Source organism: Helicoverpa zea, chromosome 12, assembly GCF_022581195.2.
Source record: "Helicoverpa zea isolate HzStark_Cry1AcR chromosome 12, ilHelZeax1.1, whole genome shotgun sequence".
NCBI lineage: Eukaryota > Metazoa > Arthropoda > Insecta > Lepidoptera > Noctuidae > Helicoverpa > Helicoverpa zea.
The window spans coordinates 11,675,608-11,701,277 of record NC_061463.1 but is presented as its reverse complement, the minus strand read 5'-3'; the positions used below and the strand labels follow the sequence as shown (position 1 = coordinate 11,701,277).

Below are 25,670 nucleotides of genomic sequence, written 5' to 3'. Positions count from 1 at the left end.
CCAAGAACAACAAGATGGCGCCCGTTTTAACTTAATCATCCTTATTTTGACTTGATGGCATTTTCTTAATAAATTCGTCACTTATATTATTTTATTACACCCTTATTTTATATTCTGGAAACACTCAATCAGTCTAAATCTAAATGAAAGATTGTTAATCTCGTCTTGTTTTCCTCGACTTTGTGTATATTTTACCATTTAATTAAATGGCGTGTGGTGAACGATCCTGAACGGGGTTCTTAATTTAATTAAATCATTATGTTTTTAATGACGATGTGTTTATATGAGTACCTAAACATGATTCCGTAATTAATTAATTATAACTATCTATTCATAAATAACCCTGTTAAGTACTGTCAAAGACAGGCTATATTTCTACCGGGACTGCGGGATTATTCGAAAGATAACTCCGCGGCCCTGGTATACCTATAAAAGGCTGGTATGGGTTTTAGTAAAGAGTCTGACACTCCCTCACGCTGCTACCCCACAGCGGGATGAGTCATTTGATGATTTCCCATAAAAATAGGCTATAGGTATTTCTTCTGCATATTTCGACATTTGACAATCTACCTCTAGATATACATATGTATACTAATATATGGATAAGATTTTATTTATCAGGTGAAGTCACGGGCATAAGTGTAATAGTGACGTGAAATGTGGATATCACCAAATTGTGATGTATTGATCAATCGTTGACATTCAATGTTTCGGAACCGTTTGATCCCTACTCTCTCTATACAAATGTAGCTCAGTTCAGTCTAGAGTTTAATCTTCTAAATGCTTTCTAGGAGGTTTTAACAAATAGAAGCCTTAGAATTAATCTATACATATAATAAATCTGTAAAAAACCTGTGTCTGTACATTGAATATATTAAAAAAATAATAATTGGGTGGGGTTTAGAAACAGTAATGGAGCACAAATCCAAAAAAAAAATTCTGTCTGTATGTCTGTATGTCTGTATGTCTGTTTGTTTGTACACGCTAATCTTCCGAACTACTGAACGGATTTCAATGATTTTTTCTTTGTTGTATCAGTATTAAGCCTGGTCAACATATAGGCTATAATTTATCTTCGAAACTTGAAGATCTGATGCAGAACACCAACAGACCAACAAAACTATAAGAGATACAAAAATGGTGCCATGGCAAAAATTGTTTCATGTGATGAGCATTTTCAATTGAGATAATAAATTTTAAGATCTGGAACACCTGATGTGGAACCCCAAGAGCCCAGCTTCTCTGTACCATATACAGGTATGACGTTTTAGCAAAAGTTGTTCAATTTGATAAGCACTTTCTATTGACTTATATAAATTGAAGATCTAAAACACCTGATGTGGAACTCCAGGGGCCCAGCTAGACTATAGCATATAGAGGTATGACGTTTTAGCAAAAGTTGTTCAATCTGATAAGCACTCTCTAAAACACCTGATGTGGAACTCCAGGAGCCCAGCTAGACTATAGCATATGAAGATATGACGTTTTAGCAAAAATGGTTCAATCTGATAAGCACTCTCTATTGACGTAATGAAATGAAATGAAATGAAATGAAATGAAATGAAATCGAAATGAAATGAAATGAAATCGTTTATTTTGCAAGTTGGACATAAAATCACTTTTACACGTCATTTTTAAGAACGCTGAGGTCGGCATTTCCTAATGACTGATCCCTGAGAAGAAATGCCGAAACAAACTCAAGGGTCATAGTCTCTTTTAAAGTCCAAACATGTTATAAATCAAATAATATTAGGTGTGAGTGTCACCATGTACGCGGTCTGGAATGGCCTTTTGAGGAAAGAGCCACATCAGGCTGGAGCTGACCAGTCCCAACAGACGGCACGCATGTATCAGTCGTCGTGTAGCTCAACCATATCTTAGGGAGCTCAACGACCTGTCACACGACGATACCAGATCTGCAGAACATTTGCGTAGGCCATTCAAAAATACTCAAACCCGCCAGACAGTATTTATGTTATAAGAATATATAATGTTGCTCGCATACACGATACTCACATTCACAATAATAATAAATAATAAAAAAAATACAATTATAATATATAAATGTCAAAAAAAAAAATGTCATTAATAAAATGTTATCTGATGATAATAATATTTAAATGTCAAAAGAACAATACACAGGCATTTGAAAAGATATCACTCACTAAGCGAGCAGCTCATTCCCAAGCTTCTTTATCATTTAAATAATCAGATATTTTGTAATATCCTTTTTTCAAAAGTTTGGATTTTATATGATTTTTAAATTTCTTAATAGGTAAATCACGAACCGCTTTGGGAAGTTTATTGTAAAAGCGTATACATTGACCCATGAACGAGTTGCTTACTCTGTGGAGGCGAGTAGCATGTACAGCAAGATTATGTTTATTCCTAGTATTTATGCTATGAACATCAGACATTTGAACAAAGTTAGAAATGTTTTTACGAACGTACATTAAATTTTCAAAAATATATTGAGAGGCAACAGTCAGAATATTTATTTCTTTGAATTTCTCTCTGAGAGAAACTTTTGGACCCAGATTATAAATGGCTCGAACAGCTCTTTTCTGTAAAATAAATATAGTCTCAACATCTGCACAGTTTCCCCAAAGGAGGATCCCATACGTCATTGAACTATGAAAGTAACTAAAATAAACTATTCTGGCTGTGTCCACATCGGTGATTAGTCGGATCTTTTTAATAGCATAGGCGGCTGAACTAAGCCTTCCTGACAGTTTAACAATAAATGGGCCCCATTGGAGTTTGGAATCAACGGTCAAACCAAGAAATACCGTTGACTCAACAGGCTTCAACTCTACTCCATTTAGTTGTACATTGGTTGGTAACTGCCTTACGTTTGGCGTTGAGAATTTAATTAACTTCGTTTTAGATTCATTTAAAAGAAGATTATTGACATTAAACCAATGAACAACCTTAGAGAGTGCATTGTTAACTTCGTCAAAATTGTCGAGTTGGCGCTTGATTTTAAAAACGAGTGAAGTATCATCGGCAAACAACACATAAACGTACATATAAACATCGAAGATCTGGAACACCTGATGTGGAACTTCAAGAGCAATACTACACTTGAAATGTATAGAAATTAATGTTATGAAATAGGTATGGTGAATCAAAAAAAGTAATTGGTCCGTCTTTAAGATAACCCTAAAATAATGGACACGTATTTTTTTTTCTCTCTCTCACAAACAAATAATAACGAAGATACAACAACATTATTATATCTCATTATTATTTTGTATGTCTCTTACAGACCTCGGGACTACAGAGTTCCGAATTTTTGGGAGGCAAACGTGGGGCCGAAGCCAACACGCTGAAGCTCTTTTGAGACAACTTTAATGAAATGGTGACACAAATGACAAAACCGACGATTATCCCTTTAAACACTATAAAAATGAACCCAAGGACAATCCCCGGTGGACGTCGTTAAAAAAAAAGACAATCCCCGGTTCTGTGCTAAACTATTGCTAACTATGGAGGAAAACTACTTGGGCTATTGTGATGGAATATTAGTGGATGACAATGTATTAGGTACATGTAAAAATGGCAGGTGGAGACTCGCCACCTCACTTACTGGGCCCCCGGGAACCAGTCACTGAATAGCAACAAGAGGGCAACAGGGACATGAGCGGCTGAAGGGTGAGGATACCTCGGCGGACTTTAAACGCAGATTACGCGCTCCCTGTGCTTACCATGAGGCACCTACCCTCCGAGCAGGGCTACTAATCCTGCTCTAGCGACTCCACTCTGGACGGCCAAGCCAAGCCAGAGGCGTGAGACCTACCCCCGTCATAGTTCACTCCGACCGGCCGGAGGGACAGTATACTCTCCCTGGAGAACTCAGTATATATAGCCCCGCGGGGTCGCTACTCCCCGTCATCAGCCTCAGATGTCCTGCGGTGCCTATATTTCATTATTATTGTCGTTATTATCTCAAGAGCCTTTGTCCCAATTATGTTAGGGTCGACTTCCAGTCACGATGCAACTGAGTACCAGTGTTTACAAGGAGCGACTGCCTATCTGACCTCCACAAACCGGTTACCCGCTCAACCCAACACCCCTTGGTAAGACTTACTGGCTTCTAACTACCCATAACGACTGCCAAGAATGTTCAATGACAGTCGGAACCTACAGTTTAACATCCCCTCCAAATAACGGTCATTGGTATCCAAAATATACGTAGAAAGTACATACGAACTTAGAAAAGTTGCATTGGCAGCCACTTGGCAGACCTGGAATCAAAGACGTACGCTCATACTTGAGAGATTGGTTCTCTACCCACTAAACCACCACGACTTTGTCATCTATTTTATGTTTTTTTACGCGGACTAATTAGAATCACTACTTTTATCCCTATGGTCACGTCTATTGCGGTTCAGTTCTCAGCGTTTTGTTTAGTCTGCTGTGCTTTTGCCGTTACAGTAAGTACAAAAATTAAATATATGGAACGTTTCTAATGGTTATGCGTATTCCGTTGTTTTCAAGTCAACGGGCCCTTAAAATTCAATATCAGACTATTCAGATCTTTGATTTTGCTGACCCTGTAGTCGCTGGCATAAGGGACAGGATCCGCGTACGAAGTCGCGGGCAGAAGCTAGTACCTTAATAAAATGTAACTGTTTTATGTGTTTAAAAATAGGATCCACCAAAGGATATCAAAAACTTCCAAACTCATAAACTCTACCTCTTTATAATATGTTATTCTGATCTTATTTCAATTTTATTTTATTGTAATCATTTTTAATTGGTCTTGAAGGTATAATTGTTTGTTTGTGCTTAATTATTGATTTTGGTAACCAAATTACTTCTTTTTAATTTTTTTTTATTTCACAATTTTATAACCGTTTCCTTTGCATGTGATGTTAGCCTTTAAGAAATTGTTACACGTGCTTTTATATGTATTACTCAAGTTTGTAAAAATGTAATGTGTAAACAATTGTTGGCTGACCTTAATAAAATAAATAAAAAAATATAAAAAAATAAAAATAATTCTAAACTAGGTGTTAGTATAAAATACTGTTTTTTCTAATCGCACAGTTAATTAACATGCCTAGCTATAAAAGGTTTAATAAATAAACCATTAAAATGAATTGGAAATATTTTATCGTGTGATTATGCAGTAATGTTCTTGCTATTTTATGTCCACGCTGACGTTTCGGACGGTAACAGGTCTAGGGTTTTGCTTCTCATACTAAATTTGTCTTAAGAAGGACAGTTAATGGCATAAATATGTTCAGGAGATGCATATTGTTATTATTGTTCTGTAAGTACATATATTGTGATGGCTATGTATTGGATTAGCGAACGGAAAATGATTATGATAAAAAGTGAAGTTCATAAAAAATGGCAGTTTAGTTATTTCAAGGATTTTAATTTGTGATTTCATCTTACTTTACCACTTCGCCTTTTTAACTAATATAAGTCATAATTTGTATTTAACGATCATATGTGTAACAGAGCCACACAATATTTCAGGTGTGTGCGTAAGATCAATACGCGAAAAAGACATCTTTGAATTAAGTGCAGACGACATAATCGCGCAAGAACTCGGCGATGTGTACGAAGCACGAGCTTTACTGAATAGCCTGGCTGTTCACGACAACCGTACGGAATCTACAGTTGAACCGGTCAAGCTAAACGCCAACAAAACCAAATCTAACAAGACACAATCGACAACAGTAAAAATGCCCATGGCTACAATCCCACCAGAAATAGAAAAACCAAAATATATTAATACAACACTAAGAGAATTGAAAAAACGCCGCTTGCAGAGACAAATTGAAAAAATATTGAACACAGAGCCAACACCGGTGTCCAACTACCTGGCCGGTGCGGGTGACCCGACAGTACTGACTCGTAGGTTCGATCACATGGTTGCTCAATTCAAGATGAAAGACCCAGAAACCCGAAGAGAAATCTATGACTCAAAGGAACAACACTGGCCAAAAATTTGGGCAAAAAGAATATTATGGAAACTTCAGGAGCATTTTGTGTACGAAGTACGTTACAAATTAATTTACCCCCAGCAGCTAAGAAAAAAATACATCTCAAACCTCAAGTACAAACTAGGATTTTTATTCGGACTGTTGAGGCAGCTCAAAAATCAGCAAAAATGGGTGTATTGGGCGTTTCGGGTTCATCATACCAGACTTTCCGCAATTTACTTTTCTTTTAAAATGTTTGAAAAACTTGCGAGATTAGATGTTGACATAAGAGATGTGATTGAATTAATTAAGAAGACAGAATATAAGATAAATATACGGAAAGACCCTGAGTTCTACGAGAAAGAAGTGGTCTAAACAGACATTAGAGGTTAATCGTTGCAGGATTTCGTTTTAATTCCATGTACTTATGGTACAATTAATAATTCCTTGCAGCAGAATAATAAACATTTAATTTTGAGCATTTTTTCTTTTACAAATCTAATGTCTCTGAAGTTCGCAGAAATATTAAATATGCTAATGATTCATAACGTTTAAAGAAACATTATTCTCAATGAAAACACACAATGTCACTTGTACAGTTCTTTATGGACATTGTTCCGGCTCCATACATGTTCTGCCTAAGAACCGTTCGAATGGAAAGTGACTTCTATAAACTCTTAAAATTATATGGAATCCTATGAAATAAGTTTTCACGAACGGACACTTACGAAAAAAGTTAATATTTTGAGGTTATAAATAAAAAATAACCAAGCTTGCGTGAAATATCAGAGTAGTATTATCAAACTACACTATAAAAAATATCAACAATACTATGTACAGCTCTATATATTTTCTTCTAGATCTAGGAAAAGACTACTCTACTAGATACTAGGAAAAGAGATAGTACCTTGTCAAGTTTAAGATAATTCTTTGACAATTATCATTTTACAAAGTTGCATTTTCTGTCTGTCCCTATGAATGCTTAGATCTTTAAAACTACGCAATGGATTTGGATGCGATTTTTTTTAATAGATAGAGTAGGTCAAGAGGAAGGTTTACACCAAGGTTTTACATTGCCACCGTGCGAAGACGGGGCGTGTGGCTACAAACTTTATTGACAGTTACCTAGCTATCTACATGCCATAAGGCGGGAATCGAACCCGCGGTCTATTACCAAGAAGGCACAGACCATACTAAAAATGTCATTACCACACAAAATAATTTAACAGTTAAAGTAAGGTTTACCAATAACAATGAAAGAGGTTTTCGAGGATGTGCAATAAAAACAATATTTATATTCAATTAAAGGTTTTTAATCATCAATATTTCTCAATAATATATTATCTAAGAACTGAGCAATTGAATTTTGGTATCTCGCCCAGCTTAAGTACCAGATAATAGTCATTATGTGAGCCATACATTTTCACAATTGCGTCCAACAGTGCATTGCATCTTATTATGCTCGACTGCTTCAGACTAACACGTCGTACATATAAGGTCATGAGCTTCAACCTGTAATAAATAAATACAATAAAACATTAGTAAATGTCAAGTAACTTGCAATTGTGGCAATTGATTTGAAAACCGAGAAATTGTGTGCTTATGAAAACATAAGTAGGTAGTAACATTCTTATCAAAATTAGAAAAACACTTTCGTAGATCACTTACCATACGGGGAGCAGTCCATTGTTGTATGCAACGAAGTATATCTTCGTTTTCTAATACCAAAGAACCCCCAGCAGATCCACAATTTACACAATATAGGTAAACTATATTCTGCATCCATTGTTGTAATTATAATACAACTAAATTCGATCACAGACAGAGCAATATCCGAAAATGCCAGGAAAATCCAGTCCTTTACACACAGCCGAGTTCACCAAGTACGCAATCTAATCGGAGTCCGTAATCAAGCCAAAGTTGTTAGAATAAAACCATGAAACGCATAGAAAATCACAAAAGAAACGATAGTCGCAAAGCAATCAAACTGACTGAAGTACACCAGTTTTGCCAATTATGAAAACTATAAAGCCCCCAGTACATATTGTGTTGGGCCAAGCTTTGCAATGCACAAATGTAGGCCACGATCAAATGGTGTTTACACATTGGCGCATGGCTCATTGTTGCCTGGCAAACCACTTGCGATGGACGTCGAAGTAACTAAGGCTGCGGCTATTTATTTGTATACTACACTACTATATTCATATTACTATATTTATATTATACTGCATTACTATATTTATTTTTACACGCAATACAAAAGTGTACTATCCTCAGCGGCCGGTGACGAACTAAACATTGGCCGAATGTGTAAGCACCACAGGCCACACTGGGCCACGATTCCTTTGATGTGTGCCAAAAAACCGACAACTCGCCGAATGTACGCCAACCTTGACAAATGTCCGCCAACGTACACCAATACCTCGTGTACACATTGGTGATGGCGTGTATTGGCCACGCTTGGGCCAATGTGTACCGTTTTTTTCTAGCTAGTCAGTTTAGGTATTTAAATGAATTAAGTGTTACCAACTAATTTTAATAACCGACTTCGGAAAGGAGGTTCTCAATTCGATCCGTATTTACCGAAATCGCGAAAACTTCCGAAACTGGCATCACTGGCTGACGGAAACATTTTATAAGGCATCAATAATTGTGACCCAACTTTTTATTTGGAATTTATTTATTTGAAGTGTCCGTGGAATACTAAAATATGTTTCAAACAATATAAAAATAAATGAAAATTATAGTATAATTTATATTCACATCGGTTCTTAGGCCAAAATTGAACAATGTCCTTTATCATCAATATGTTTGTTAGACATAGTCTGTAACTATGTGAAACAAACATATTCATCCATTGCAGTCATTTCTCTATCTATAGGATATTGATTTGCAACTATGTCATTGCTCAGTTGAGTTTGGAACGCACTTAAAGAGTGTAGTTTTCTTATAAATGACGGTATCTAGAATATTGATCACCATCCTCCGAGCCTTTTAACCGACTTCCCAAAAAGGAGGAGGTACTCTTTTTTTTACGTATGTTCACCGATTACTCGAAGACGAATGGGCCGATTTGCAAAATGTTTTTTTGTTTGATAGGGTTTACCTCCCAGGTGGTCCCATAATCAGGTCATCAGATCGGTCGAGATCTAGTGATGGAAACTCTGAGAAATCGAGGGCAACTTTTGAAAATTGTAGGCATATGTAGGGTAAAAACTTGACACTGAACTTGGCGTATGTCTGATAACACTACGCCATGGTGAAGGTTTGGAGCTGACCTGATGGTGGAGACCGGAGAAGGTCGAGGGAACTCGACAACTGAATGTATAAACTGCCTCGTGTTTGGGCTTATAATATTATTCGTATTAATGAGAACTTTCCACTTATGCGGATAGTGACAGCTATGCTTGTCACTGAAAAGTTAAAAAAAAAACATTTTACAAAAAAATTAAACCGACGTTTTTTTTCCCTACTATGTTGGGGTCGGCTTTCAGTCCAACCGGATTCAGCTGAGTACCAGTGCTTTACAAGGAGCCACTGCCTATCTGACCTCCTCAACCCAGTTACCTGGTCAACCCAATACCCCTTGGTTAGGCTGGTGTCAGACTTACTGGCTTCTGACTACCCGTAGCGACTGCCAAGGATGTTCAATGACAGCCGGAACCTACAATTTAACGTGCCATCCGAAACACAGTCAATGGTGTCTAAGATATACTTAGAAAGTACATGCAAACTTAGAAAAGTTTCATTGGTACGTGCCTGACCTGGAATCGAACCCGCGCCCTAATACTTGAGAGGTTGGTTCTTTAACCACTAGGCCACCACGATTTCACTAGTTACGACTTCTAGACTAAACATATAGATGATATTTCGAAACTCGGCTGAAACCTCGGGCGGAAGATAGTTTTAAATAAACCGTTACACTGACTTCTGCCGTTAATAAAAAAATAACAGAACTACTTTCATGATACCGGAAAAAACAAAAGCCAACAATGGTTTGAGAGCAACAAATGTTTCCATTCACGTTCATTTATTCCGAGTTGCTGGCAACCCGCCAGACGCGCTGGCAACATCGCCCAAGACTGTAATATTCACAATTTAAACTTGGCCCTTTTACCAACTTCTTTGATAATTTTACTAATTATTTAGGTATCATTTATATTTCTGCACTATTATAAGATTATTATAGTAAGCAGTGGAAGTAGTTCTTTATCTGTATAAGTAAATAAATTTTTATTATAACAAAAGCTGAACCACCTTATTATAAAACGTGGTTTTAAGAAGTACCCGCTTAGGTTTGGTCCACTAATTTTGTGCGGGACGGTGGTTTAAAGGTGGTACAAAAGCTGGTAATTTTTTAAAACTACGTTTTATTACCTCTATAATACGGTGGGAAGAGTTTGTTGATTTGGACTAGTAAGTAAAATAAAAGATATGTAGATTATTGGGAATGGCCGTGTTACTAAGAGGTTATTATTCGTGCAAACGTATAAATGAAAAGGAAAACATATATAAAATGGAGTGTGCAAAGTTATTCTAGTTTCATAGTAAAACATTAAGATTGCTGCAAAATTTTAAGTGCCGTTGCTTGTGTACTTAGAAGCTCGGTAACTTATAATTATGTTAACATTTTAAGCAGTTCTGTTTGCTCCTTACTAAATGTTTAGTGTTTTTTTATAAATATTGTAATAACGATTAAGTAGTTATGCAAATTAACCGTTTCTAGGGACCAAATTAAATGTATATAAACCTTCTTCTCAACTTTGTATCTCTATGGTTTGGTGCCATAGATTTGTAAAGATCTTCATTCTCCTGCCCTCATCCCAATTTTATTTTAATTTATTTATTTATTAGGTTCACCAACGAATGTTTACACTAATGCATACTCATAACTATTAACAAACAAAGTAAAGTGTAACACTCCCACAAACATAACATTAAATTAAATCATAAAGATGTAAAGATATGATATCAAAAAAAAATCCTCTAATTCACAGAATCTGTATAAGATAAGTCCTCTGGAAATCAAGATGGTTAACAGCCGATATATCTTTAAAATGTTTACAAATTAATTAAAAATCTTTATAAATTAGTTAATTTTACTTACACTTAAGTTTTTATGTACTTTCTAAGTATATCTTAGACACCAATGGGTGATAAAAAGATGAAGGAAAACATCTTGAGGAAACCTGGACTATATAGTCTGAAATCAGCAACCCGCATCCATCCGTGTGAGAAGAGGCCTGTGCCCAGCAGTCTGACAATACAAGCACAAGTACAAGTTTATTGTTCGTTTCTATAAATATCAACACGCGATTATATCAAAAAACTTTTAACATTACCTATTACCATCGCAGCATTAAACCAAATTTTAAAACTCCAATAAGTACCTAGGTACTATCAAAATAATCGCGTGAGAAACAAAATATTTGTGAACGAGACTTGCGGGCTTATCGTGTTACATAGGGCTGTCACGATATCCCGGGTTGTAATACTTACCCGCACGCAGTAGGCTGAGTCCTGAAAATATAGGCCACTGGAGCAATACTGGTGCAAGGTGCGCAAGAATCCCGGGGTGCGGGATTGTTTTAAAGAGTAATCGATACCGGGATTAGAAAGGGGTCTCCTATGAGTAGCAGAATAAAAACCTTTATTGATAAATGGACTATTTAACACTGAAATTAATGTTTCTAATCGGTTCACTAGTGCCTGAGATCTTAACAAACAAACTCTTCAGCTTTATAATATTAAGAACTGTACGCTGTACCTGTATTTTGTTTTTACAAGGAAATATCGACCGTTTTGAATTAGGTAGATCAAATATAAATAAGCAAGATGGAAAGTTTACTTGATTATCATAATATTAGTATAAATCGCTTTCGCCTATGACATAGAACTACTTGTAAAAAGCTAAGCTTCAATAAAAAGTATAATCGCATGATAAGTAACGCCACAGCAGAATTCTATCGTTTTGACCCGGAAACATCGCTGTTAAAGGAATTTATGTCTTATTGCAATCAGTTTAGGTACAAAATCGCGTGCAAGTTCCATCATCAATTTTGATTTGCTTTCATAATATCGTTAATAGGTTTAATTTAAGAATGTTTTAGAATTTGTTTTTATTTTCCTTTTTGACGTGATGTAACTGGCTGGTACAAATTTTAAAGATAAATTATTATTATTATTACCAATTTTAATGTTGCTGAATATAATTTTTTGTGTTTCAGTTCATTATTTAAAACTCCGAATAGCCAAACAATAAGCCAAAATTATGTTAATCTATACTTATAATAAATCTGTAGAGAGGTCAATTCTGTACATTGAATATATTTCCAAAAACACTATCAGGGGGTGATTAGTGATCGATACTGATGGCAAAAAAATCAGTAACATTTTTGTCTGTCTGTCTGTCTGTATGTTCGTTATAGAAACAAAAACTACTTCACGGATTTTGACGAAACTTAGTACAATTATTCTTCATACTCCTGGGCAGGTTATAGATACTTTTCATCACGCTGCGACCAATAGGAGCAGAGCAGTGAAGGGAAATGTTGGGAAAAAGGGTGAAGTTACTCCAGTTTTTAAGCTTCAGTCGCGTGTGCAGCCTTAATGGTTAAAGCTACATAGAAACTATGTATGACGGAAATGTTCTCCTTTAAATTATGTAAAAAACATTCCATATCAGCATATGTCTACCTTTTATGGTTGACTCACAATAACACGTGTAACTCTCGATAGCTTAGTGGTTCGGAGGTTTCTGATTATATTTGTCTACTATTACGTTTCTTACACTCTCACTCACACTAAATAATAAAGGTTAACATTATTACCTATTCAATAAAAAAAAAATCATATAAATCGGTAAAGAAAACCCAAAGTTATACATGAAATATGGTAATAAGCCATCGCGCGTGAAAATCACGCTATAAGGATCATTTTTGTGTAACGGTCGCGGCTCGCGGCGCGGTAGCTGCGCGAGCTTCATATAATATTTGGCTTTTGATGCGATTGGTGCGAAAAGACGTGTTCAACCTTATTGACCGACAATAATTGATATTAACAAACCTTGCAGCGCGTCTTTAAATAATATAATTTATTTAAAACGTTCTTTTGATTTTATAAAATAGGTAAGAATTAGTTATTTTGGTAGTGTTTAAATATTCTTCAATTACAATAACATAATAGTATAAATTTTATTTCTTTTTAGGTGAAAAAGTAGGTACGCATAGATTTAGAATTGGATTGGCTGGTGTTTAGTATTTCTGCCTCTCTTTACACAAAGTCCGAATTTAACGCAGACGAAGTCGCTGGCAGAAGTTTATAATAATAAATTATTTTAATCTACCCGAATTTGTCAATTTTTATCTGTAGCCTCGTCTGTATTTAAAAGTGATTCAAATGCTGCCATATATTATGTCGCATCCAACTTGATAAAATTGCTATTCAATGAAACAACTAGCTCTTCGAATAAACAACGCCACCCAACTTAGCCGTTTGATCAAATAGCTATTTTAACAACTTGGCTGCTACCTGCTACATAAACCTACAATCCAAAGACAGCAAAGCAATTAAGATAATGTGGTGGAAGCCGTAATAGTGACAGATGAAGAATTATTGCGGCTATATGTTACGGCAGAGGCTTCTAACACGTCGTTAATATCTCACACGTCTGGTCTTAGCCTGCTCCATACTATTGAGCATTGATCACCATACTGTTAAGCTATGATAGAAATACAAAAATATTTGATAGTATTACAAGTACTAAATTGTAGTTTTGCCTCATCTATTACAAATAAATATAGTAAATAAAAACCATTTTTTTGAACCCTAAAGGCTCCGAAAGTACTGAGCGGATTTCATTTTTTTCACTGTTAAACCGCGGGAAAGCAATAGTCCCTGTTGATGTATAAATAAATACGAAAATTATATTGTCTATGTGGCTTTTCACACCAAAACGACTGACCCAATTACTGAATTAAAAGACACACAGATACACAGACATATAAGTTTTCTTATCAGGACCCCGTAAGCAGTTCCCTCGAGACCCGAGTAAAACTGCAAGAAACAGTAAGTCATCTACATACACGACCAGCAAAAAGCAAACATATTCCCTTTATAGATATATCAGAATTGAGAATACAAAAGCATTTCTCATAAAACACCCCCTGTGTATACCGTACGCTGATCTCTGAAACATAAAGCTTACTCGCAGAGAAACATTCGAGAGAGAGAACATACTCCCAATGTGTCGATCACACCTGAGCGTACCCAGGAGGAAAGCTTGTATGTCACTGTTTTACATATCAAACGATAGTTCAATGCTGAAGTCAATATTTGTACGAAAAGTCGATGTTTGCTACTGATTTTGTATGTTTTGAATAGATAACCATTTGTTTTTTGAAGAATCTGTTTTGTGTCTCTTGTGACGGAGTTGGTGATAAAATTCACGTTTTTAGGAGCAAAAATATAGAATATTATATGGAATGATGTACTTAGGAGAATTTTACCTACTATAAGGATGGAATAAATAGCAAAATTGATAGCAGAATACTGAAACGATACAATCAATCATCAAAGATCAATTTTAAGGCTGCTCAAACCTCATTCCATGTCTGTCATACGTTTGTTTTACAGAAATACTTTTAAGTTGAACTTAAAGTTACATAGCGTCGTAAATGACATTAGAAACCTTTCAAAAACTTTTCAACACTATAAAGTATCAATAAATAATTAATTATAAAATATTAATACAAATATTGTAAATCAAGAAATCCAAGACATAACTTATCAATACAGCATTCAATCTACTTATGCATGTTCCTACAACACAAGACAGTTCTACGTCGATACAAAGTCGACAAACACAATATATAAATAACAGAACTGTTATGTCCTACACACAGTATACACCCAAAACCTATCGCCAATATTGGCCATATTGGTTTATTTTATGACCATAACTAAATGGGACAACGGGCTTCGGGGCAGTAAGACAAACAGTGGGCCATGGAGAACAAAATGACCAGCGGAGGTGTCATAACGAAAAATCGCCTAAGGAAGTAGAGCTCCCATATGTGGGTTAGCGGGCTAGCTAGTCACTGTTTTTATAATTATACTCCTTCTTTGTACCAACATTTTTTGTAATTCCAATAGCCATTGACAGATACCTCAAAGAACCTAAACGCTTCGTTAGTTCATTCGTAACTGATCGCATTTCTCATACCCACCGCACCGTACGAATTTGACATAGAAGAAGGCGCCTGACCTACCTGCATTATGGCATCTCCGCTCATTCCTTACTCCGAGACTTCGGGGCATTAAGACAAACATTGGGCCAATAACCCAATGGCCCAGTCCTTATCGGAGCGTATTCGCTTGGAAGATGTTTTGACATGATTTATTCATGTTGGAATGTGTCCAGATGTTTTTTGACGTATGATTGCATATTGGGTTAATTTTTTTGGGGAGCTAAGGGTGGTTTACAATAGTCTCTCTGTGTGTGGATACGAAATGAAGAGCTTCTCTTATCCGATTCTGGATAAGGGTCGTCTACTAGAGTCAATCGTGGTTACTCCTGCTGCACACCTGGGTAAAAAACCCTAAAGCCTTCCTCGATAATTAGGCTGACTGAACATTGGAATATTTCCAAATCGGTGCAGTAGTTCTTGGCGGTAAATAAACTCATCAGCTTTATAATGCTAGATATACTAAACCTGCCTATGCTGTAACATTAACAAAATGAAATAAATCAACAAATAAATATACAACATGTAACGTAATTAACGCACACCCTCAAACACCCCAATTAGAATATTCTGTTATAATCATAATACATACACTGAATTTTTAATTTAACATGTATATATTTTTGTAAGAAGAACTGTATTATTGTTTTTGAGTAAATAAATTATTATTATTAATTATTGCTTTGTATGTCTCTACCAGACCTCGGGACTATAGAGTCCCGGATTTTTGGGAGGCGAACGTGGGGCCGAAGCCAACACGCTGAAGCCCTTTTGAGACAACTTTAATGAAATGGTGACACAAAACCGACGATTATCCCTGTATACACTATAGAAATGTACCCAAGGACAATTCCCGGTTCTGTGCTAAACTATTGCTAACCATGGAATAAAACTACTTGGGCTATTGTGATGGGATGCTAATGGACTAGGAATGGTGAAACTACGGGAATTAATTATTATTATTATATGCATTGTTATTTACTAAATTAGTTATACCAATTCTTGGAGAACTTTTTGGTCATACTACTACGCACGCAAATATCGTGCCGCGCGCCGCTCGACTCGACACAACATATCGAAACTACGGAAAAAGCCGACAATACACGAAGTCTTATTACTTTGAGTTACGGTCTATTTGAATTTGTTTTGACTGTACAGGGTTAATATGACAATAATTTCCGCAGTTTTAATTATTTTTGGGATAAAAAATTACCCATATTAAAAATGATATAAATCGATTCAGTAAACGATTCTGAACAAACTAATTTCAGGATGTGCGTTAATTAAGTTACATATTGTACAACTTATTAAAATACCAAAATGGCCAGTCTAGTTGAAGATACTGACTTTGTGACTAATCGGCCTATTGCACCTAGTACTTACGCACTCGGTCAGTAACATTTGAACCTTGTACATTAGGAAAATGGCTGAAAATTAGGTATTACATAATTTCTCAAAAACAAAATCCAATTTACAACAAAAATAAAAACAAATACATCCAAACTTCCAAATCGAAAACAAGCCAACTTTAAAACGGGCACCTGTTTTGCATTTACCCATTTTTCTTTTGCCCCCACAATAAGAAACGAGCCAAAGCGTGTCTCTGAAATCTAAGAGCATTGAACTGACTGGAGCCGCCACTATAATCGCGAAGTAGCTTACTCATGCCTTTCCCATCATATCGCTACGCTCACCTCATGACAAAATATCTGTAAACACGAACATATCATTAAGTCGAGTACCTATTTAGGCATTTCATCACAATTATTAAGTTTGATATTTTTAATGTAAGTAAAAATAACTCTAGTTTTGGTTGTAAATATCTTGCTAATATTTCTGATCCAAATACATTAGGTATTTACCCATTATGCTATGAACAGTTGGCCTAGAAACATGAAACCAAAACATGTTAAGATCATTTATAACATATTGTACCTAGGTTAAAGATTCTTAGAAAATTCACGCACATATTAATTAGTATACCAGTAAAACAGCACGGCGAACTCGTTCCTTAGCAACAACCTTTGGCATTCGAAGGCAATGCGTGTCCAGCAAGTTACATGTTCTTCGCCTGAAATATACCTGGGAGAAAACTTTCCGTCGCCAATTTATGCAGTTGACTCTAAGGGTGCGTCCACATCTGGCGAATGCGCCGCGAATGCGCAGCACGCGAGCCGATCGCGAGCTGTCCGCGAGCTGCGCGCGTGCAGTCACTGCAATAGTTCGGTGCGCCTCTTTAGCGCAACTCACGCAAGGCTCGTATAGAGCGCGCGAGCGGCGCGCGAGCGGCGCGCGATCTGCGCGCAATCAGTTCTCGCCCTTACAGTTCCGTATATTGGCTCAGTACTATCGAAGATGGCAGACGTCGCGCGCCGCCCGCGCGCCGCTCGCGTGCGGCGCTTAGGTCGCGCGCGAGCTGCGCGCGGGCGGCGCAGAAGCGGCGCACGAACAAAAATGCACGCGCGCAGCTCGCGAACAGCTCGCGATCGGCTCGCGTGCTGCGCATTCGCGGCGCATTCGCCAGATGTGGACGCACCCTAAAAGTTAGCATTATGCTGTCTGCGATATAAATTGTCATTCTTTTTAAACGTTTTGTGTCTGTGGTATGGAGTTGAGACTCGAAGTTATCAATTTTGTTGGATATTAAGTTTCAGGTTCCATTTAAGAAATGTCATTTTGGAAAGTTTTGAAAATAATGTCTTGTGTGATATGGAATGCTGATACAAGGCTAGAATTTTGATTTTGTCTTTCAGAATGGTAGGCTAATATTGCCGGATAGGTACCTCAAGATGCTCATCGCAAACGGGGTAGGTCCCTGAAGATATGACGGGATGACCTGGACGCTTACAAACATTTTGGTTAGGGACACCTGAAGGGTCCTGAAGAGGTGTGGCTTTTGCCCAGCAGTGGGACAATTCTGGCTACAAAAAAGGCCTTCCTTGAGAGTGAAGGAATCATAATAAGAATATTTAGGCAAGATGAGATTTCGATTCTCGTGTGCTTTTATATTGGCTAATCCGCAAGTTCTTAAGTTGAGCTTCTCACTTCATTGTATTTTGCTGTTATTTACACAAAGGCTGTCTCGTTAAATCTCAAATGCTCTCATTTTTTGTTTACTGTTACTCAAAACTGTAAAAGGAAATATTTTATATTCTATTTTACAGCAACATTATCACTATCATTACTGGTTTCAAATGTTGTATATAATATCTATTCATTTAAATGGCCAATCCTAAAAACTAAAGACAAAAAGTGACCATTTCAAATAAAGAAAATAATGAATATAATACAACCTCAATAACTGGAACTCTATTTTCAGGAGCGATAACCGATACATAAGTTTAAAATTGCAAGTCCAACCAGTCATTACACGATAAGTGTTCCGATATACGCGTTCCAGCGTGCTCGATACCTCCCCTTTCAATTTAACGGCTTGAACTTAGAGTGTTTAACCAACCGGAACTGCCATGCGCTAAAATGAGAAGAGATTTCTTAAGAAATAAGCCGTGCTTTCGTACTTAGTTGGTGTTCTATGTTTCTTGTTGAATCAACTGTGTACATGGTACTAAATAAAGTCTACAAAACCGTTAGCGCGAGGTACGCAAATAGTGATAGTTCACAAGGATGCAACAATCTTTGATCACATCGTTACAGCCTTTTCACACTGGAGGATTTTCCGAGCAGATTTTTTGTGCTCGGTTGTATGAAAAGGCCGACTCGTGCATACCACAAAATTCACTGCCATTACCTTAACGCACGTAAGCACACAAGAGTGTAAGTTGTAGCCTCACATTCTTAGCAGAGAGGAAAAACACGGCGTCTCCAGTTAGTTATATGTTCTAAAAGTTTAAAGGAAATTGAGTTGGCGTCGATACGCCGATAGGGAACAGTGAAATGAGAACAATATTTATTGAGAGGTGGGGCGGAAGGGGGGGCTTCTAAACTTCCAAGTTGTAGCGTCTGTTCTTACATTTTGGAGATAATGTTTCCAGGTGATAGGGTTGAGGAAGTACCGGTCTTTGTTTGTTCAATATTATTTATTATAAAACATTTTTTAACTGGTATATATCTTGTGTAACCCTTTTTTGGGATGTAATTTTTCGTACTGTCAACTTATGGCGTCCAAGAATTCATAGCGCGAATAGAGTGCGTGCGTTGGAAGTGTTCCAAAGTGGACGTACAACGATTCTTAGCCGTTAGTTGGTACGGCGCTAGACTTTTATTTTAGGTTTTTTTTTTCAGAACATAGAGTATTAGTACCTACGGGTACATACTTCAGACACTTCTTTAATCATCGTTTAAAACATTTTCAGTATAATGATTCACACGGGCCAATTTTCACGAACTCTAACAAAAGTGTTTAAATGATTAATGATAGTAAAAGTGTCTTAATAAAAAACGATTAGCAACTTCGTGCACCTAATTACTGGCCAAACTTTTGTAAAGTTATCTACTTAAACACTGATTTGTGTTGAATTTTAAAAGTCCATTTTTTAATCAGTTTTAACAAATACTGCATATAGGTATTACATAGTTAAAATAGATTATTTTAATGAAGATTTAATACGAAATTAAGATCATCTTGAAAGTAACCTAATTATAATGACGAACTTACTTTTCAGTATGACGAACTTACTTTCCAGTTTTCCTGGCAATCAGGGTTTAGATATTTTAAACCAGATTTCACCCGCGACTTCGTACTGCCTCCCTCACCCGGATAAAAACTAACGTATCTCTGACTGTACAAACTTACAGCTAATTTAATCTGAATATGCATTAACATGAAAGCGTAAGAAAAAACTAAGGCATAACATTTTTTAACTTTAGGTATACATGGGTATATGTTTTTCTAATTTCCTTGTCAGTTAACTATGGAAAACACTGAACATTATCTTTGAACAGCCAAGCGGTACAAAGTAATATATCGATACCTGTAATCGATCCCCTCATTCATGCATTCACGGAATGAATAACATTGGAATTGAAATTCTCGAAATTATATTTCAGTTTTGGGTCTTGAATTTATTTAGAATATCCTGCGTTATTTCTTCCAAAGGGAATTCGAATAGTATGTTTGTATATTTCAGTTTTGTTGTAAGATATTATTATTTAAATTGAATTCAAGTTTGACACAAGCTATGGAATAGTTAGCTTCTATTATTTTAGGAGTTTTATTATAATGCAAGTCTGTCGTGTATGAAGATCTCATATATGTATATATATCATGTAAATATGTTCATTTTTCTTATATTAAACATATATATTAATAACTTATTATTTCCATTTTATTTACATTTACCTATGACAAACTGGCTATTTCCCGCGGTTTCACCCGCGTCCCAGGAACTACTTCCACACGGATAAGTAGCCTTTAGTAGTTTTGGGGTAAAATCTATACAGATAGACAGAGTTACTTTCACAATTACAATATTAGTATGATAAACACATTGATATACCAAAGAACATAATTTAACACCGTTCATGCACAAAAATATTATTTTATAGTTTCCTAAGGATTCTAAAACTCGAATCTATTGCACTGTAGCGTAGTAAAGTCGCAATCACCATCTAAAACGGTGCTCATCCCAACTGGATCAAAGGCTCCCTACAAAGCGATACTTCTGGACACGATACTAAGGATTACCTTTACAAAGAAACGCTCTTTCCAAACTCGATTCTCGGTTCTCTCGATTCTTTCGATTATTGATTTTGAGTTCAGTACATCTACCATGAGTTTAAAGCAATAGCATACTTACTTATTGCACTAGCTGTTTCATGCAGTTTTACCCATGTTGTACCCTGCACCGGGATCAAATATAGCTCATGTTACTCGGCGAGAGTGAAGCTTTCCAACAGTTAAAATATTTCCAAAATAGTTCTAGCTAGAGCCTATTTGATTCAAACAAGCAAACAATCAAATCTTTCGTCTATATACCTACATTAGTATAGATGGAAATTTATACTGCACCTCTAGAGGTAGAGATAGATAGATAGATAGATAGATATATTCTTTATTATGCACACCAATTAAAAAAACAACAAGAACAAACAAAAATTTTGAAGTCGGTGACACAATGGGCGGTCTTATCGCTAAAAGCGATCTCTTACAGACAACCTTTGGATGGATTGTAAAAAAGGAAATAACCATATCGCAGGTAGTTTTGGTGCACTATGTATATATAATATTAATACATAAAACAATAACAAATAAAATACAAATAAAATAGTAGAGGTCACTTATGAAACTAAAAAATAAATAGATATTTAAACTCATGTTACAGGTACTCGATAAAACGACGCGATATACGTAACCTAGCACAAGAACAGAGGACTACGTTCCCACACAATGTTTGGACATCAATTCAGTGGCGAGTAAAGACTATTATGTGAGCGTAGTGGACAATATCTCAAAGAGGAGAACCGATGTGTCCAATACGTTACGTGCTCTCTTCGAGTGAAAACTATTGGATACGAACTTGAATTATAGATGAAGAGCCATTTGAGTAGTTTTTATTGGAATTAAAACTTATGTTCTGTTGCCAGGTACTCCTTATTTTTGCTATATTTATCTATATCGAATTTGACTGTCTCTATTATCATGTAGAAATATCCAAATTTTGTATAATGTAGGTGAAATATTAATATCGTCTTTGAATTAAACATTTGTAGGGTAAAAGAAGAAAGAAAGATGGAGGAGAATTATAAAACGTAAACTTTACTCTATTTTAAAGTTTATGCTTAACATCATATTTTAAACAGTACTATATTTAACAATCAATTAATATGTATTATATAAGTAATTTGTGTACATCACAAGATGCATGTAAAACATGCTTGCAATTGTTATCATTACACGAGTAAAATAACTATTACTGTAACAATAGTTTTACTACATAGTAATGCATAGTAAAGTGAGGTGAATTCGTACCGTGAATAATAAAAACATAAAAAAATATATATTTTACGCTTCATATAATTTAATACTGCAGATAAATTTATCAAAATAACATAATTAAAAAAAGACATATGGGGTTGAATTGAGTATCTCCTTTATTTTTGAAGTCGGTTAAGAAAACCGGGTTACAAATATGTAAATACATATTTATTTTAGCAGATAGATGGCTGTGTATTCTGTAGTTACTTATGCTATATCAATATCTTGGTCATCCACCGTCCACCGAGCCTTTTTCCCAACTAAGTATGTTGGGGTCGGCTTCCAGTCTAACCGGATTCAGCTGAGTACCAGTGCCTTACAAGAAGCGACTGCCCTATCTGACCTCCTCAAACCAGTTACCCGGGCAACCCAATACCCCTTAGTTAGACTGGTGTCAGACTTACTGGCTTCTGACTACCCGTAACGACTGTCAAGGATGTTCAATGACAGCCGGGACCAACAGTTTAACGTGCCATCCGAAACACAGTCATTGGTGTCTAAGATATACTTAGAACGTACAAACTTAGAAAAGTTGCATTGGTACTTGCCTGACCTGGAATCGAACCCGCGCCCTCATACCTGAGAGGTTGTTTCTTTACCCACTAGGCCACCACGAACAATATTTTTTATGTCAATGTCTTTGTATTTTATACAAATAAACGTTATGCTTTTTCTGTTCCTAGTTTTATTTACCTAATAGCCATTTCAGCATAAAGTTCACCCTCCAAAGTGCTACAAAAATAAAACCGCAATAGCTCCGAATTTATTTGGAATCGTTTCAATTGAACCAATTTCACGGACACCCGTTCAAGAAGCCTTTTAGTTTTGAATGCATATGCGACCAGTCCATATTTTCATTGCAATATTTTAAATTTATTTCAACCACCAACGTTTCATTTTTATGGAACTTTGAGCAGTCAGTTAAGTGGTTTTGACCGCGAGTGGCCACTGTTTGCTGTCCATTGGGGATTAAAAAGAATTTTTAGTTTTATGTTATACATACCAATTATTGTTTTTAGGTAAGTATAAAAGCACACACACACACAGGTGAAAGGAAGGAAAAGGCTAAATACGTGGGTAAAAAATATTCTGATTCTAACAGGCCCTACTATAAGGAACTACTGGACCTACCTAAAATACAAAACTACACAAGCGATTTCTAGAAATCTTTCAGTGTTAGATAGCCAATTTTTTGAGAAAGACTATAGGCTATTCAATATTTAAATGCGCGGAGTTGTTAACACGATTTAAAATAACTTATTACTCGAAATAAATACTCCAAAAACACCACAAATCTAAACCCAGACATACCTGGCCCCAAGTTCCCCAATTCTAAAAGATCGCAACCGCCCCGCCCACTCCTGGCCTTGGCATTTGAGGCAGTTAGATGCCCTTTACGCGACCGACGCTGGGGCCGCTAAAAAGCCACTGTTTGCCGAGACTCGGTGACTGTTTGACTAGCAAAAGGTCTTATGTTAGTTTTCGGATAGTGGTGTGCGAAGGCCATATTTTTTGGAGGCTGTCTTTTGTTTTTTTTGGAGGTGAGGTTTTATTGTGAGTGAGTCTTTTCTAGTCGTTTGACGCCTTGTTTAGTAGTGTTTCGGATGGAAAAGTTATGTGACTAATAAAGAACGTTAGGTATTGTTATTACATACCTATGAGTAGGTACTAAGAAATGATTGTTTAAAGATTCTTCAAACCTTCGTCGAACAGACTTCAGATTTGCTAAGGAGTTTGTTACACCATTTTTTCATTTAAGCAATAACAAAACGAAGTGATGGGCACTTTAGCCATCGTCTTTTGTATTTTTGACGTTCAAAGAAATTCGGTTTTACAGCCTAGTTTGAATACCACGAAACTCTTCGATGAAAACAACGCCGGTACAGCTAGTCGATTACCCTAAACCCTAATTGTAATCGATTCTCGGATTAAAGTCGGTACTACTCTGTATCGATAACATCTAGCTTGGTTGGCCATGCTTTCAAGCTAATTGTCAATTCGGATCACTTTAGAATTACGTTTTAGAAGCTACAATCATATTTCCTGATGCTTTCCATTTGATTTTCAAAGTGGTTTATGCTTAAAAGTAGGTATAAATTCATACTTATGTGTTCGCTTTTCTATATTTTTTGCTTATAAAGTGTTTTGTAAAGGCTCAATTAAGGTAAAGATTAGGTGAAGTCAAAACCATACTGTCAGTAATATAAAGTGGTGTTTTTGTCTTCGTCTGTACCTTAAAGAATCTGATACTACTAAACAGATTTCAAACATTTTCTCACTGTTGATAAGGTATGTTACTTTCGAGTAACAAGCTAAGTTTTATCCGTGTACGGATAGTAGTTTTTATGGGAAACCATGAGAAAAAAGCTAGCTAGTGGGAAATAATAGTAACCGTTATTTCTGCATGTTGATTGATAGCATTCAAAGGTAAATGATCATATAGGGGTAGACAGACTCATTGTTTGTTTTATAAATAAAAATATATAAAAAGGAAGACAGATAACTTCCACAAAAGCTTTATTAATGACAGGAGGTCGGACCCCTTTTAATTTAACTTGTCCATTAGTGGGTGAAATATAATATATGGAGACTAGTCTCACGGGGTCACTTGATGAGGCTTAACGTGTTTTACATGTTGGTTTGTGTGTGTGTGTGTATGTGTGTGCGAGCGGTCACTATTGATCAGTGAAATAGTGACTGTTTTCAAGGAATCTAATCGTTACTTAATATGTTATGAAAGTAAGTGGGCATATATATTTTTTGTAGTTCTATGAAATGGTTTATGTGATTGGTAATTATAACATTATGAGATAAATAATACGATAAAGTGGAAATTCCATGAGGATATGTAAAAGGTAAGATATATAAGATATTCATTCTAATTGAGAAAGTATAATTGCGCATCCCACTATTGCTTAAAAGTTACTTCACTTCTATCTTCTCTGTTATATTCAAATTGCTTAAATCACCCTACACGTTTCTCTACTCTAACTTACATACAAAAATTACCCTATCACAATATCTGCCAAAAAAGAACGTCTATACAACATACATATTTCAACGTATACATGTTATAACAAAAAAGGCACAACGTCTATACAATATATTTATATCTATATTTATATATCTCGGGATCACTCCCAATGGCACTCGGTAACAGATTTATTTGCCTCCTAATCCGTTATTCGGCGCCATTATGAATATTTCATGTCAGAAAGCGAATATTTCCACTGAATACCCATCTCTTATCCTTATCATTTAACTTTGGGGTTTCAAAGGGAATTCTAAGTGGTATTGGTTGGTATTAAGGAAGTTCGGAATGCGAAGTGATTAGGAATGAATTAATTAAGAAAATTACTTTTGGTTCTATGGGTAATGCAGGTAAAGTTGGAGTGGGTAAAGTGTTAAGTAAATCTAAGTTAAATAAATAGTTTGTATATCTATTAAAATTCTTTACTTGATACAGATTATATAGGTGAAATATTTTGTTTCTTTATTCAAACTATCTGTAACGAATGCCAAAGATGTTTAACTTTACTGGACCCTTAAAAG

The 25,670-nt window shown here is 35.9% G+C and overlaps 2 protein-coding genes across 2 annotated transcripts in view; one reads left to right on the top strand and one right to left on the bottom strand.

The window, feature by feature from the left end:
- Positions 1-25,670, bottom strand: part of LOC124634845 — a 258,449-nt gene that overhangs the window by 121,905 nt on the left and 110,874 nt on the right. The window lies entirely within an intron of this gene.
- Positions 5,245-6,314, top strand: LOC124634844. The gene is made up of 2 exons (XM_047170495.1): positions 5,245-5,278; positions 5,491-6,314. Exons 1-2 carry the CDS (start codon positions 5,245-5,247, stop codon positions 6,312-6,314), a joined length of 858 nt encoding a protein of 285 aa, XP_047026451.1.